Source organism: Exophiala viscosa (assembly GCF_022695815.1).
Source record: "Exophiala viscosa unplaced genomic scaffold EDD37scaffold_12, whole genome shotgun sequence".
In the NCBI taxonomy this organism is placed as follows: domain Eukaryota; kingdom Fungi; phylum Ascomycota; class Eurotiomycetes; order Chaetothyriales; family Herpotrichiellaceae; genus Exophiala; species Exophiala viscosa.
This window is the reverse complement of record NW_026944364.1, coordinates 653,568-668,951: the sequence shown is the minus strand read 5'-3', so window position 1 is coordinate 668,951 and position 15,384 is coordinate 653,568. Positions and strand designations below refer to the sequence as shown.

Below are 15,384 nucleotides of genomic sequence, written 5' to 3'. Positions count from 1 at the left end.
CTCCACTGCGGCAAGTCATAATCCCACAAAAAGATCCCGGTTGCACGGGCGACAGTGATAGAACAGTGACAAGCAGCCCTTGCGTCGTTTTATTCGCGCTCTCACACAATTTATCGATAACGCTGCATCCAACCTTGCCAACACATCAGGACGAAACCTGCGAATCGCTTCTCGCCCTGCTGCTTCCCGTCTATTTTTGTGTCCATTGAACCCCTTCCATACGCAATAAGCATGTCGCAGCACATTTCACTGCGTGTTTCGCTTAGGCAGCCTAAGATCTCCGCGAAGTCCACGTGCTGCTGGTGATTTTTGGCCCAGCATCCAAAGACTCAAGATGCAGGATGGCTACTAGCTTCCTCGCTTGAAGTATGAGGCATGGATCTTGTGTTGAGAATATCAGGATTTCATGCGGTAGAAGATCTGCATTCTAGCGCATAGACTCACCACAATCCTCCGTCCCAAGCACATCTACTTGAGATTCTCTGCGAAACCCTGTTCTAAGATGTCTATGAGCTCATCAAGCCTTCTCACAGTCCGTCCAGTGTACGCATGCTTCGCTAGCTCTTCATTCTCATCATTGACGAGCAGAACAGTCGCTGCACCTGCTCGGTACCCGGCAGCCATATCGTCCACACTATCGCCCACCATGATCAAGCCGGATCCTAGATATTGTCTCGCTAATTCCAGTGGGTCAATTTCCTCTCCATCGTTGGTCGAGACCAACTTATCTGGACTTTCGTCAACTTCCTTGTCCAAACCCCAGGCTTGCGCGATCGACCACAGCCCTTCAGGACTAGGCTTTGGTTGAATCCCTTCCGTTTCTCGCGTTACGACGGGATGAAACTCCTCGTCAGGCAAGTGATTGCTCAATAGATGGTGTACTGGCGCGGGAAAATTCCTGGTACACAGTGCCTTCCGCACTCCACGCCTTGTTAGGTAAGCCATCAATTCCTGCAGCCCAGGTTGAGGTCGTTGGGAAGTCATGGCCTGTCTTTCGATATCTTTGATTTTCTTTACCGCGCGTGCTTGAGGAGAATCAAGTGGAGGATCAGGACTGTCGGCACTGTGAGACATCATGTTCTCCAATGGTGGTTGGTTGGTGTTTGTAGACGAATGCGGTTCTGGTGGCTGATGGCCATTGATGATACCGACGTCAGGCTCGTTAGAGAGAGACCGTATGTGATCGATGATGTCGACTGATTTTGGTATGCCCAATGCAGAGCGCATTTCTTTGAACATGTAGTTCTGAGGGAGACTGATCACAAGGTTAGATAATGTCCTGTTTGCTTCGTTGCTGAAAACACTCACCATAGTGTGCCGTCTACATCGAAAATGATGCCCTTCAGCTTCGGCAGATGCTGTCCGTTCTGCTCGGCAGGATCGAGCGGCGCGAAGCGTTTGGGTTCTCGCTTCGTCTCTCGGGATGGTATCGTTGACATCGTTCTCCACGATGGCTTCTGTGCCGGTACAGACAACAAGTCTGGAAAATGAATTCGACGACTAGAGCTGTCAAATGCTCTGAAATGCAAGTAGTTATTGCAAGCTGGAGTATACTCGACGCAACGTGAAGTCACTGGGTTTCGTGGATGTGAGTATGTCGACGCTTGGAGCCCGATAAAAAGGTTGTTTGAAGCTCTAATGCTAGCACATCTTATTTTCATGATACTCTTGAATCGAGGTCATTTAGAGCCGGCACGCATACCAGCGTGCGCCAATATATTTGAGTGGTGACTAAAATTGAGAACCTCGAGAGCCTCATCGGCTAAAATGCGTCCATCTCCGGGAGATTTTTTAAGGTCGCCGATGACATCAACGATAAGTTATAACGTCTTGGCTTGACAGCGTACCACCGTTGTGTCCATCGAAGCCTATCAACTAAACGAGGATCAAAGGTAAGACTCGGGAACTTCTTCACGGCGCAAAGGGCCAAACAGGTGCCGAGGAGGCGGTCAAGAGACGAAGCGTTCAACGAACCGATCTGGTGAGATTTTCAATCACCACTTGACTGGAATCACACTACAGTCCCGGGACGCGAGCACCTGTGTACCTTTCGAACCGGAGTGGGTGCCAGAGTGGCCAGGTACTTACCATACATGGACTTGAAACACCCTGTCAATGATATTAGATTGCTGTATGCTAAGTGCCCAGAAATCTCGATCTCATGTCTCAGAACAAGCCCGCCATCTGAGGCAAACCGCGCCGTGCAATGCAATGCCATGCCAGTCCACGCGATGCCTCGAGGGGTATATAGCTGCTAGTAATACAAGTGGCCAACCCTTCATTGAAGTACATAACTCCATCTGCGCAAGTGTAGGATACCTTATGCAGCCTTTCCACATCTCAGAAGTCTGGTGTGGATAATATGTTCATGGCGCCAAACTCTTGATCACTCAAAGGTGACGAGAACTGTGATCAACGCCTCATTCTCTCAGCTTGTTCGGCCGCTTCTTGTGCCTCTCGTTCAGCACGCTCGTCCTCGTCCTCAATAGGCGCGGTGAAGAAGGCGTGCTGCAAGGCTTCCTTTGCGTTCCATCGCTTGCCTGCATCGAGCTCGAGCAGACCCGAGAGGAATGAGACTGCTTGGGCTTCGCCTGCACGGAGAGCATCATGCTCTTTCTCTCGGCAACTTGCCCACAGTATAATTTTCTCCAAGGTGAAGCCGCGCTCACCTATCGTTTCGATGTTCGTTTCAAACAGTTGGCCATGCATGGCGGCGACAGCCTGCATCTTCTTTCTGCCAAAGATCGAGGCCATCTCGATCATGGCGTCGACGTCGTCCGCGCTGTTAAAGAATGGAAATCTCCGTGCCAGGAGCGTCAGCAGAATTACACCTGCCGACCAGATGTCGATCTTGGTTGTTTGAGAAGTGCATTTGAGCAACACTTCTGGGGCTCGAAAGCCACGGGTGCCAGCTCTGTTTGCGCGTCGAGACGGCCGGCTGTCGGATTTGGGATAGCCAGTCGACATGAGATCGGGTTGGGTTTGGAGGATCTGTACAGCGAAAGAATTGAGGAATTTGTCCTTTCGCTTGTCTCTCGCCTCGCAACATAGACATGGCTGCCAGTCGGTGCCTTGCCGTTCAGCGAGACCGAAATCGACGAGGACGCCTTGTCGCTTGGAGTGGTCATAGAGGAAATTGGTTGGTTTAATGTCTCGGTGGAGGATACCTGCCTTGTGGACGTGCCAGAGAGCATTAAACAAACTCCTGAAGTAGTGTCTCATGTCGTTGACCAGGAAGTCTCGGTAGTACAGGCGGAAATCCAGGTGTCGAAAGTATGGCAGTACGGCAACGACTTGATCGAGGTGTCGGAACGCTGTTAACAGGGGACATATGTATGGGGACTCTCGGAGTTCATGCAGAAGCTCCAACTCGTTCAGGATGCGGTGCGGTGACGAAGTGACATAGATCTTCTTCAGAGCCACAATCTGTGGTCTTCGTCGCAACCTTGTATGTGTACCAGCAGCAGTATTCGTCTTCCGCCTCTTCGAAGGTGGGCCCTGAGTATCAGACTCGTCTTCGGGCTCATCATTCTCTTGATCCGGGTCTTCGTCTTGTTGGAGTTGTTCGGCTTTGTATACGGTGGAGAAGGTACCTACAGAGAGTGAGCATGCTGCAAGGACGAGAACAGAGATCCGGCTCACCTTCGCCAATGCGATTGATCAGTCGATACTTCGCAGAGATGCCCTTGAAGCTTTCTTCCAGCTTGCGCATGTCTTCTATGACGCTCTCATCTACCTCGTCGTCACTTTCTTCCGAGTCCTCAGAATACGAGCCTTCGACAGACTCCTCGTCTTGTGATAGAATGTGTTCCATCTCATTGACCTTGACATTCTGTGGGCGACGTGTCTCGTGGAGAAGATCGTCTTGGTCCTCGTGTATGGAGATGTTAGGGTGTCCCATGTTGTTCGAGAGTCTGCCCCTCTTGCCCAGAATGCTTGCAGATGTACCTGCGGCGGCCCGCTGCAGCTGTCCCGGCAGACGCGTGGTTTCTTCCTCTGACTCCTGCGCGTCTGGAGAACTCAGAACAACATTATAACGTGTCTCGGAGGCCTTTGGTGCATTTGCTGGGTCTATAATGGTCTGTTTTGGTCGCAGACGCTTGAGAACGCCTCTGGCAGTCTTTCTTAATTTCATCTTGAGAGTGTTTGGCGGGTGGACCCCAAGACGCTTAAACGGGAAGTGTCAACAATCAACTCCAATTCGAGCCAATTACCACGCGTGCGCAATTGCGATTCAAGGTCGCAGGCAAGGTCGAAGATTCTCTCAATCAAGTTGTTGTCGGAAAACCATTCTTGCTCCTGTATGATGGTGGTTTTGTTGTTGGGCGAGTTTTCTTCTATCATTTCACTGAGACCGCTTTTGTGACCATTTTTCTGCCGACTGTCAACAAACAGGTCCTTCACGAGTCGACACCGCACTCCACCAACACAGCGCCGCAGTAATGGATGACCAGGTCGATTTCGACATCAATGAGGCCTTGAAGCTGTATCTCAGCGATGCAGCCACGATACCTACTGCAGAAGCCAGCCCCGAACTTTTGGACTGCGAAAATGACCCGGATAGTCTCACGACATCCCTTGTCGACAATGCGTTGGACCCCGTAATTGACTCAATCGCCGAGAACCCAGAGGCATTGGCAAGGAGTACATCTTTTGATACGATACAGTTTCTACTGAAGTGCGCACCCTGTTCTTCTTCCTCTGCTTCGGAGCACCCCCAGGATACTTGTGCTGAACTATCCCGTTTATTTAGGCAAACCCAAGGCCTCTCCACCGAGTCACTCAGTAAGATATTACATCTGGTAGTATCCGGTCTGTCGAACACAGCCGATGTTGCAAACCATGATATCGAGAATGATGAACAGGAAACCCTTCCTCAACACAAGCGATTGCTGGAAATGTACGCCTTCCTCCTGCAATGGTCCATATCCAGCGTCGAAGCGAAAGCCCTCGAGAAGTCTACAACAGCACCGGCAAGAAGAGGAGGTAAAGGTGCAAAAGCAAAATCTGCAGCCAAAGATGACATATGGGACTCTGCCAGTCAGATACAGAACGCAATGGATGTCATGTGCCGGGTCATGAAGCTCAAGTTGAACCGGATATTCCAGACGACGTCTGATAGAGACACATTCATCAATCTGTTCACCAGGTCCATATACCTCATTATGGAAAGTGAAGCAAGAGTCAAGATCACAGCCATACGGATGTTCTGTTTTAAGGTCCTCTGTGTCGCTGTGAAGCATCATGGACATGCCATTGGAGCGCAGACATCGATCGTCCAAAATCTCACATATTTCGAGCATCTTTCAGAACCGATGGCCGAGTTTCTGCACATTCTATCGGAACAATACGACTATCACCAGCTCTCTGGCGAAATATTGAGAGAGTTGGCCGCGAAGGAATTCAGCCAAAACGACACAAAAGGTCCGAAATCTGTGTCGTCCTTCATCATCAAACTCTCTGAACTGGAGCCTCGCATTGTGATCAAAGAGATGGGCCTTCTAGCCAAGTTCCTTGACAGCGAGTCCTACACATTAAGATGTGCAGTCATCGAAGTTTGTGGAAACCTATTGTCAGACTTGAGCAAACAGGAGGAAAAGAACGAAACCACCAAGATCCAAATCAACGCTTTCTTTGATACTTTGGAGCAACGATTTCTCGACACAGCCCCATTCTGCAGAGTTAAGGCGATTCAGGTCTTCACCAAAATATGTGACTTGGAGCAGAAGTTTCCTAAGAGGCGGCAACATGCTTCTGAGCTGGCAATGCAAAGTCTTCAAGATAAGAGCAGTAACGTGCGCCGCAATGCTATCAAGTTGCTGAGGAAACTGGTTGCATCGCATCCTTTCAGTCTGATGCATGGAGGACAGCTTTCACGCAAAGAGTGGGTGGAAAGACTGGAGGCTGTCGAGGCTCAACTCGAGGCCTTGCAGCCTCCGCCTGATGAAGCCGCAGTGGCACAGACAGCTGATGGAGAAGAACAAGTTGATGCAGAGTTACTGGAAGACGCTACACAAGCGCCTGAATCTCAGAATATTGACGAGCCTCAGGAGATGACCGAGGAAGAGAAGATCGCGGCTGTCAAGAAGGCTCAAGAAGAGGCAGCAACATCGGAAGCTCTGGGGAAACTTCAACTGACCCGCAAATACTACATCGAAGCATTGAGGTTTATTGATGTGATCCATGAAGCCTCGGAAATTGCTGTTCAGCTCCTGTCGTCGCCCAACAAGACTGAAGTAATCGATGTGATGGATTACTTCGTCACCATTGACGCGTTCAAGGTCGAAACGGCTCGCAAAGGCATCCGACGCATGCTGCGCTTGATCTGGACAAAAGGAAACAGTGATGAAGGAAAGGGAGTTCAGACCCACCTCATTGACAACTACAGAGGCCTTTTCTTCGACGCACCAGAGATGTTCACCGCCAACGATGCTGCAAACTTTGTCGCACGAAACATGATCAGCTTGACGTTTGGCGCCACACCAGCAGAACTGACCTCGCTTGAACAGCTCCTGGCGACGATGTTCAAATCCGGTCATATCTCCGAGTTGGTGGTGTCAAAGCTGTGGCAAGTCTACGGCGTCAATAAGGAGATCTCCAAGGCACAAAGAAGGGGCGCCATCATCGTGTTGGGCATGATAGCAGTGGCCAATCCACAAGTCGTCATCAAGGAAATCGACACAATGCTCCGTATAGGTCTTGGACAACTTGGAAGGCAGGATCTTGTGCTGGCCAAATTTACCTGTGTTGCTCTTCGCCGCATGATCCCGGTCGCGAAGAAGGCACAGGACAAAACAGCAGCCGCAGTGGGACTGTCGAAGATGCCCAACAATCACGAAGTTTTGAGAATGCTTGCCTCGATCCTTTTGACAACATCAGCAAGCAAAGACTGGTATGGGATGGCAGAACAGGCCATCAGTGCAATCTATGTGCTCTCGGACCATCCAGATGTCTTGTCTTCTGAGGTTTTGAGACAGAAGACCAGACTCGTCTTCCAGCAAACAAAGAACCTGTCGTCACTTTCGAGATCGCCAACACCAGAGCAGGAACGAGACGCGGATGCAATGGACGTTGATGGCGAAGAACCTGCGCCGAACCCTGAAGTTGACGAAGAACAGCAACCGGAATCGTCAGAAGAGAAACCTGAAAAGCCGTCGATGGCTCTGTCGCAACTGTTGTTCTCGGTTGGCCACATCGCAGTCAAGCAAATTGTCCATCTAGAACTGTGCGAGCTCGACTTCAAAAGACGGAAACAAGACCAAGAGAAGAATAAGCCCACCGTTGACCCTTCGCCGGATAATTCAGGCCCCACACCTGCGCGAAGAAAGAAGACTGCAGCCGAGGAAGTGCTGGCTGAGAAGCAGAAAGAGGAAGAGAAAGACGAACTCGACCTCATTGGTGGAACCACGGAAGACGACTTCACCGAAGCCATTGCACACATTCGGGAACGAGAGCTCCTCTACGGGCCAAATTCCTTACTCGCAAACTTTGGCCCCTTGGTCACAGAGATCTGTGCCAACAACACAGCGTACAAAGACCGCAATCTCCAGGCTCAAGCAACGCTCTGCCTCGCAAAGCTTATGTGCGTCAGCAGTGAGTACTGCGAGAAGAATTTACCGCTTCTAATCACGATTCTCGAACGGTCAACCGACCCGATTGTCCGGTCGAATGCTGTGATTGCACTCGGCGATATGGCCGTTTGCTTCAATCATCTCATCGACGAGAATACAGATTTCCTGTACCGACGGCTGAATGATGGAGACGAAAGCGTCAAGCGGACGTGTTTGATGACTCTGACCTTCCTTATCTTGGCTGGACAGGTCAAAGTCAAAGGACAACTCGGCGAGATGGCCAAGTGTCTTGAAGATGGCGACAAGAAGATTGCCGATCTGGCGCGCATGTTCTTTTCTGAGTTGGCCACCAAGGACAATGCAGTGTACAACCAATTTGTCGATATGTTCAGCGTGCTTACGCAGGATGGTCCATTTGACGGTGGCGTCATGGAAGAAGAGGCTGTCAAGAGGATATTGAAGTTCTTGTGCGGATTCATCGAAAAGGTATGTTATACTGCTGCCGTGCCTCTCTTCATAAAATTAATGATCGGTGTCAAACAGGACAAACACGCAAAGAATCTGGCCGAAAAGCTCGCCGCTCGCTTGGGTCGGTGCGTTAACAAGCGGCAATGGGATGATACTGCGTACGCGCTATCCTTGCTGCAGCATAAGAATGAGGACATTGCGAAGAGGGTGGCAGAAGGCTATAGAGTCGTCGAGACTGAGGCTTGATTTGGCTTGTACCACCGTCACAGGATATCATGAAGTTATGACCGCGTCCGTGTATGGGCGCAGAACTCGATGTAAGGTGTTCGGGACGTTGCAATTGGCATGATTGGGCCATTACTCGTGTCCTTGTCTGCCTACGTACCTGCCTTGTTCTGGCAGGGGCGGTTGAACAGCTTCGATGGCTTCGCTATCACGGCAGGCGCAGTGCTTCGTTATGACGAAGAAAGCAGATATCACGAGCTTATATGATTACACCATCAGCTTCGAGTTTTCTCGTTGCCATGACACACGGAAAATATGTCGAATTTATGATTGGTGATACCTGGCAGCATCTCCGCCTCGCCTACGTCCTATGCCAACGTATCAATGTCACGCTGACACTTGCGACTTTGGCCTCGAAGTCGCCTGGTCTCTTGGTCTTCTCCGGGTGAAGTATCCAGCAAAGATGCAGACGTTTAAGCTAATAAGAGGGGGCATCTCCAACCGTGCCGGCCCTCGCATCGATTTTGCGGAGTATTTGTGTTCCTTCCACTCGCATGGTACCACACAAGAGCTGGTTCTGGACACTTATGGCTCGGCCGTCCCAAGTTGCATCTTATGCTGACAAACCTCCATGCAGGCGTTGAAACAACTGGATCTCGAACTTTCAGCTTACTTGACGCAGCCTCGATAATTTCTCCTGCCATGAACATGAACCTGCCACCTAGCATGGTTAGATCCAGTCACCTATTTCGTTGGCACTCTGGAGGATATAAGGCGGTATGCCCTGAGTAGGAGCCATTGTCAGTGTTGGGCAGATGCTTCACTCAAGTCCGTCAACGTTGTCTTTACCTCAAGTGCAACAATCGACATTGCGGCAGACAACGGGGACACTCACAACATCATGACATGTTTGGGGAACAATAGCTAAGATGGCAGCCGAAGACCTGAAGATATGGACTGAGGAAGGGTTGCGCAAAGCAAGGCGACGGGCCAAAGTACGTGAGAATGTGTGCCGATTCAGACAACGGCGGAAGCAGCTCAGAATCGATCAGCAGCAGCAGCATGATCATGCTGTCTCAAAATGCCCGCAGGCTTCTTCTGACCTCGTTGAAGGATCCATCAAGGGAAGTGGGCGAACAGAGCTTCCTGCAACCGACAGCACGATTTTGGCACAACTCAACTCTGGCCAATACTATGCCACCTTCCTCCAAAAGTTTCTCCAATCCTACTTGCCCGTGTCTACGCTCCAAGCTGTTTCTTCAGGACTCGGCGCCGCCGGACATGAGCAGCTGTGCGAAGCCTGGATCATACAATCCTACCATGACGCTTCTGTCCATCCTAAGAGTTCTGTTGGTAAAGCCATACTCACAAACTCGTACCTGATCATAGGAACCATACACAATGAGAAAGGCCTCATCTCGACAGGTCTCCACAATTATCAAAAACTGCTGCTCGAAACACACCAACGATTGCAACTCCTAGCGTTCGATCCCAGGAAAGGAGCAGATGTGGACGACCTCCAGACATGCCTTTGGCTCGCGTTCGTCGAATTATCCGTCAACAAGTCCTTTGCCAATTTCTGCAAACATACGAATGGGCTAGAAGCGATCTTCGAGGTAGCTGGGCCCGAGTGTCTCGAAGATCGAAGATTCCGCACTGTGTTCCTGGAGTTTAGGGTCGTTCAACTATCAAATGCTTGCTTACAGCGCAGACGTCCATTCTTTGCGGCCGACGAATGGGTATCTTTTCCTGGCAAGGAACAATGCAGAGAGGCCACAGGTTCATTCCATAGTCTGGGTGATATTGGATGTCAGATTCCAGGTTTACTCCATGAGATATACGACAGCTCTGCGCCAAGTGCGGAGAGGATTCTGGAATTGCTCGACAGGTTGCAAAGAGTTCGGCGAGCTTTACACGGCTGGTTTCAACATCTCATGAGGCGAAACCACGAGGCCCAAATCATTGTGTACAAGCCCGGCGACAGCAAAAGTTTGTTCGACCGTACAGTACAATTTCCTTCCTTCGCAGTGGCGCTGACGCTTTTGTGGTACTCGGCCTTTCGCATATATTGCACACAGGCCATTGCTCACCTATGTCGGACATTAAAGGGCTATATTGCCAAGACTCTTTTCAAACACGAATTCGATGGCGCTCTCACAGAACTGCTCTCCACTTGTCGTTTCGTCTGCCGCTCGATGGACTGGATGCTTGATAGTGAGCAAGGACTTGTAGCAAAGATGGCGGCACACTTTCCACTGACTGCCGCGATCAAAGCTATGGGCGTTCTACATTGCGAACATGGCCAAGACATGAGCAAGGACTTGCAGCGGTGCGGTGTTCTTCTGACACGGTTCGAAGACGTAGGAATTACATGGCCAAGAGGCGAAGTCCGAGAATATGCGTCCTTGCTGGTTGGACCCTGAGCAGCGAGGTTCGACCGTAATGAACAAACACATGTCACAAAATCTTGGCCCAGTGGTTGCAGCTGCTTCGTCTGGGATCCGCCCTTGCCAGCCGGCAAAAGCTCCAAGATCTATCCCACTCTTTGAGGAGAGTTGGGGAACGACAAAGACTAATGCACCAGCGGCTTGATGTTCAGGGTCCAAAATGCACCATCTGAATCCGCGCAGGATGTGTCAGCAAGTCCCCACGGCCTCGATTGGTTCTCAGACACCTCGCTTCGTTATACTTCCACGCCTGGTGCTCGCAAACTTCGCAAGACGGCCGTTATCATCACTACGACTTGACTAAGGGCGGGGTTACCTCCTCAAAGAGTGGCCTTGGGAGTTTATCCGCCAGATGAGTAAATGCATAACTAGCCTCTTGGTCCCTTGGATGCTTGATGATTTGGTAAGTCTGGCTAAGATTGATCACATCTCGAGTCTTGGTGCTGCTGTGGTCGACATCATCTTGCCAAAAAGACGCAACGCTGAACAGTCATCCACACCCATTCTACCTGAGATTTGTTTGCTATAAGATAAGACACGCCCAGTCTCAGTTCTCTCGTCGGCGACCACATACGATAAGCTCGGATTACCAAAGCCGCACTTGATCACCACCACACGCATGTGACGCCATTGTCCGCTGTGTCCGCAAATCCCACACCCCAGCGCACACACTTGCGCAGCACGATTTGACAAGCAATCCCTTCCAGGGTCCCAAGATCTCGACGAACATTGCTTCCATCCAGTCTCGATATTGACATTGACTAACCGACAGCCGGTGGAGAGCTCTACAAGTATATCAATCGATCAACAGTACGCCATACACGAAACAACAAGTCCAAAATGTCTACCGACTCCCTCTCAACCCCAAGCTCACACTCCTCCAGCAAAAGCTCAGACATGCACATCGACATGCCACCTTCCTCGTTCCATGCAAATCCTCAATGCCCGCACACAGCAACCTGGAACGCCCACTCACCCCATATACCACACATGCACATCGCGACACCACACCCTCTAGCATCTACGACCCAATTCCTTGACAAACACGTTCCCGTTTTCGCAAAGCACCACAACGAGTATACAGTCAACTCTAACTTTCGCAGCGCCAAGCGCGAGGCCAGACACAGTCTGGTCGACAGCCCCATCCCTGAGAATCACCTCGAAGACGATGCCAGCGTAGCGCCGCATGTGAGCACGGCTCTACACACGGCGAACGCCGCGACCATCGGCCCTGCTATGGCGGATTTAAACAGGTACACGCTCGAGGACAACGAGGCATGGCAGGCTGTACTGGCGAAACGGGAGAACGCCCGACACAGGACAGCAATTGATCTGTCGAATTCTGGGTCCGACACGACTTCAAGCAGTCCGGTGTCTAAGCATGCGGTATCGCCATGAGAGTACTATGGAGGAATGTGATTTGACATGATCTGAACCGAGCTGTAAGGGCGTTCTGGCGTACCAGTTGTTGAAGGGATATGCATGTTCACTTACCTTGCCCGACTAACCCATCTACCTTTGAGAAGATCACAAGAACCATTCGAAACAGGCTAGTGGCAAGACGCGTACCAACTCTGAGTCACGAATATGTATTCATGTATGCGGGTCATTTCGTGCGAGACATCAAGCCTACCTAGCGATGCATTATAGCCTGATAGTTCAATTTTTGATCCCATATGCAACGCTGTACCAGAATCATTCGCTACATCGCTCCAAAAACTCATGAACCAGCAAGTTCGGCTCGATTGTCCTTCTTGAACACGGTGTGTCCTTCACTCTCTGCTGGCATCTCCGTCCTGTTATACTCTCCTGCCCCAGCCAGTTCGGGCTTAAGCTGTTGTTCGGCCCCAGGGTACGGATTATCCCGATACGACGGCGCTGATTGCGGAGTATGCATTTCGGCAGCGTAGAGCGGCTTTTGCGATGGGCTATTGCTGTTGCCCTTGGGCAGTCCACCATAGTCAACCCCTCCTGCGGCCTTTGTTTTGTTCTTTCGACGTCGGCTGCGGATCAGAAAGAAGGCGAGCACGCCAACCAGAACTGCCGCTGCACCGAGGCCAGCACCTAATCCTGCAGCAAGAGCGGTGTTACCTGATCCTGAGCTTGGACTGCTGGATACGGCTGGACTGCTCGAGCTGGCAGATGCTGCCGCAGAAATTGCTGACTGACTGGACGATCCGGGCGTTGTGGTCGAGACCGAATTCGTACCACTTGACGATGTGGTTGCGGCAGCTTGGCTGTCAGTGCTTGTGCTGGTGCCATTTGTAACAAGGGGTTCGGCTGTGAAAAGACTCGTCGTGCTGGTGAATCCAGGCCAGCTTGTGCTGCCGATAACGGTGATTGTGATCGGTTGACTCGCTCCCAGCTTGATTGCGTCCTTGCCGGTGTCGCAGTTACAAGTTTCATCCCCAGGACAACAGTACCAATCTGAGAGGGAATAAGCATTCTGGTCCATCCAGCCAACATCTTCATATGGAGGCATACCTTCAGTAGTGTCACACTTGTCCAGAGGTATAGATGTGTTCGAGTCTGCCGTTGAGGTCAAGTCAGCTTCTGATAACCCGCAATTGCCGGTTGAGGCTGTGGGATGTTTCCACTCACTCTCAGCAAAACACCAGCCTGGACACTGCTGACTATCCCACGTGCGATCTGTGCATGTGCCGCGGTAGTAGAATGATTCGCCTTCCTGCTCGATATAGCACACCCCATCTGACATGCAAGTCCATCCTGTCCCGCAACAAGGAGAGTTGTCTTGATCTGGGAAACATGCTGTGTCGTCCTGGGCAATCGAGTATTGAGAATCAGGAGCAAGTGTGCTGTTTTGCCAGTAACATGTGGCCCAGGCCACTCGAGGAGCCAACAGGAAGACGATCGAGAGGACTGCTACTGAGATCGACGACGCCATTGTATCGGCCTGAGGTGAGACACTCCCTCACTTGCTCGCTGGTTGGACTCTCGGACGAGTATAAAGATGGTTCAAGTGCAGTCGTGTGCTGCCAAAGACGCAGGTCGCAGGCAATGTTGAGCACGCGACGCGGAGGACTCTATCTTCACTCACTAAATGACACACCCTGAGAATAAGAAAAGGCAAGGAAAAGTCAGAAGACGATCAGGGAGTTTCCATTAAGGCCGCCGTGGCAAATGAAGAGGCTCATGCCTTTGGTCATAGGTTGGGCCTCATGGACTTCCAGCAAATGATGAGTACTGCACTCCGGCGAGGCTCGCACAAAGGCTCCAGGTGAAACGTGGGTCTGGGATGATTCTGTCCAAAGAAACATTCCAAATCCCTGAGAGGGTGACTTAGGCGTGCCAGTCATCACAGCTGCAATACAGCCACCCATCATTTCTCCCAGGGTATTCAAGTGGCTTCTGGTGGACAGGCCCGTTTATCGAGGTTACATGAGGCAAGGTACACCAGTCAACGACATTCCCGGGAAGATTGATCTTGCATCAAAGACTCTGGGAGTCTGGGACAATACCGCCTTGTGTATCGGGTGAAAACGTGCCGTAAAAGCAAAACGACCGTTGATGCCTGTAGCTGGAAAAGGAAGGACGACCCAGGACCTTGACCTTGATCGATGCCAAAAAGACAAGCTTCTTGCCGTAGCTGACCAGACGGGTCACAATATGGAGTAAAGGATGATCCAGGCCTGCGCACCGTAGTAAATGAGAAGACGGCATAACATCATAGCAACGGCTCGTTGAGGCTTGACAGGTCCCGCCATGGCTTGATCAACGGCGCATGAACGAGCTTGAGGCACAACTCAAAGACCAGCCCAACAAGACTGGTACGAGTAAAATGTATCGGCAATAGCCGTCATACCACCTTCCGCTTTTGCAGTGACTGCAAGCGGCATACTCAGGCGTAGCTTCTCCAAAGGTCAGAGCGTGATCGCTCGGTGCGCAGGCAACAGCAAAATACAATAGATCGAGACCTGGAAGAAACAGAAGGTCTGTGACGAGCAACGGGAAAGAGGCGTGGCGTGCGTTGCCTTGCCTGAAAGAGGAGAATACTTTAGATGCGAGATCGAAGGAAGCCCTCTAGGCAAATTACCTAACATCTTACTCGTAACTCCCTACCCCAAATGCTGGATCGTTAGGCCTCCCAGGCAGCTCTCCACAGGTAGTTTTAACAGGAAGGTACTTACAACAACTGCAAAAGCTTTGGTGCCGGAGTCGCAACCCGCGCCCAAACCCCTTGCTGTGCTGGGCGGCAGTTTCAGGCGTCCTGTCTGCCCCATTTTGTTTTCCACCGGACCTGAACCATCGTAGGAAGGATCGCAAGTTGTAGGCTCGTTCGTACACGACGGAGTCCAGTCTGCCTTTTCTGCCATGAGTCCTTTAGCGTTTCATGTTGGGGAAAGTGACATGCAACTCAAGACTCCAGTGTGCGGACTGGACGGCTCGTTTTTCTTCGGTATGCATATCTTTGATTACCATAAGTATTTGTGTTTCATTTCCCGTGCTCATTCAATCAAAGCTTGACCCTTAGAAAAAGCCAGGACGCAGTTCTTCCGCACTTGCATGAACGAGCACTCAAAACAGTACTTTCGAGGCGGCTTCCACTTGATCGCGTCAACCTCGATAGGTCGGTAGTTGCGTACGAGTACTAGATCGATTTCTCGTACAATGCCCATCCTTTCCTCTCTCTCCAATGTATCTCCATTAGTGAC

The 15,384-nt window shown here is 51.0% G+C and overlaps 5 protein-coding genes across 5 annotated transcripts; 2 read left to right on the top strand and 3 right to left on the bottom strand.

Annotated features, from left to right (window-relative positions):
* Positions 1-468: 468 nt before the first annotated feature.
* Positions 469-1,439, bottom strand: EDD37DRAFT_612928 (phosphoglycolate phosphatase; the record flags this gene model as incomplete). Its single annotated transcript, XM_062815407.1, has 2 exons — positions 469-1,255; positions 1,309-1,439. The coding sequence occupies 2 exons, from the start codon at positions 1,437-1,439 to the stop codon at positions 469-471; spliced, it is 918 nt and encodes a 305-aa protein (XP_062666607.1).
* Positions 1,440-2,315: 876 nt separating this feature from the next.
* On the bottom strand, positions 2,316-4,288 carry EDD37DRAFT_167528 (cell division control protein 7). Its single transcript, XM_062809815.1, has 2 exons — positions 3,643-4,288; positions 2,316-3,593 (listed from the first exon to the last, which is right to left on the bottom strand). The coding sequence occupies exons 1-2, from the start codon at positions 4,133-4,135 to the stop codon at positions 2,413-2,415; spliced, it is 1,674 nt and encodes a 557-aa protein (XP_062666606.1). The 5' UTR covers positions 4,136-4,288; the 3' UTR covers positions 2,316-2,412.
* Positions 4,289-4,442: 154 nt separating this feature from the next.
* EDD37DRAFT_569261 (condensin complex subunit 1) lies at positions 4,443-8,285 on the top strand (the record flags this gene model as incomplete). Its single annotated transcript, XM_062814215.1, has 3 exons — positions 4,443-4,678; positions 4,754-8,057; positions 8,115-8,285. The coding sequence occupies 3 exons, from the start codon at positions 4,443-4,445 to the stop codon at positions 8,283-8,285; spliced, it is 3,711 nt and encodes a 1,236-aa protein (XP_062666605.1).
* Positions 8,286-9,193: 908 nt separating this feature from the next.
* On the top strand, positions 9,194-10,687 carry EDD37DRAFT_612925 (uncharacterized protein; the record flags this gene model as incomplete). Its single annotated transcript, XM_062815406.1, has 1 exon — positions 9,194-10,687. The coding sequence occupies one exon, from the start codon at positions 9,194-9,196 to the stop codon at positions 10,685-10,687; it is 1,494 nt and encodes a 497-aa protein (XP_062666604.1).
* A 1,457-nt stretch (positions 10,688-12,144) lies between these two features.
* Positions 12,145-14,104, bottom strand: EDD37DRAFT_167713 (uncharacterized protein). The gene has a single exon (XM_062809817.1). It carries the CDS (start codon positions 13,614-13,616, stop codon positions 12,432-12,434), a length of 1,185 nt encoding a protein of 394 aa, XP_062666603.1. The 5' UTR covers positions 13,617-14,104; the 3' UTR covers positions 12,145-12,431.
* Positions 14,105-15,384: the final 1,280 nt, after the last annotated feature.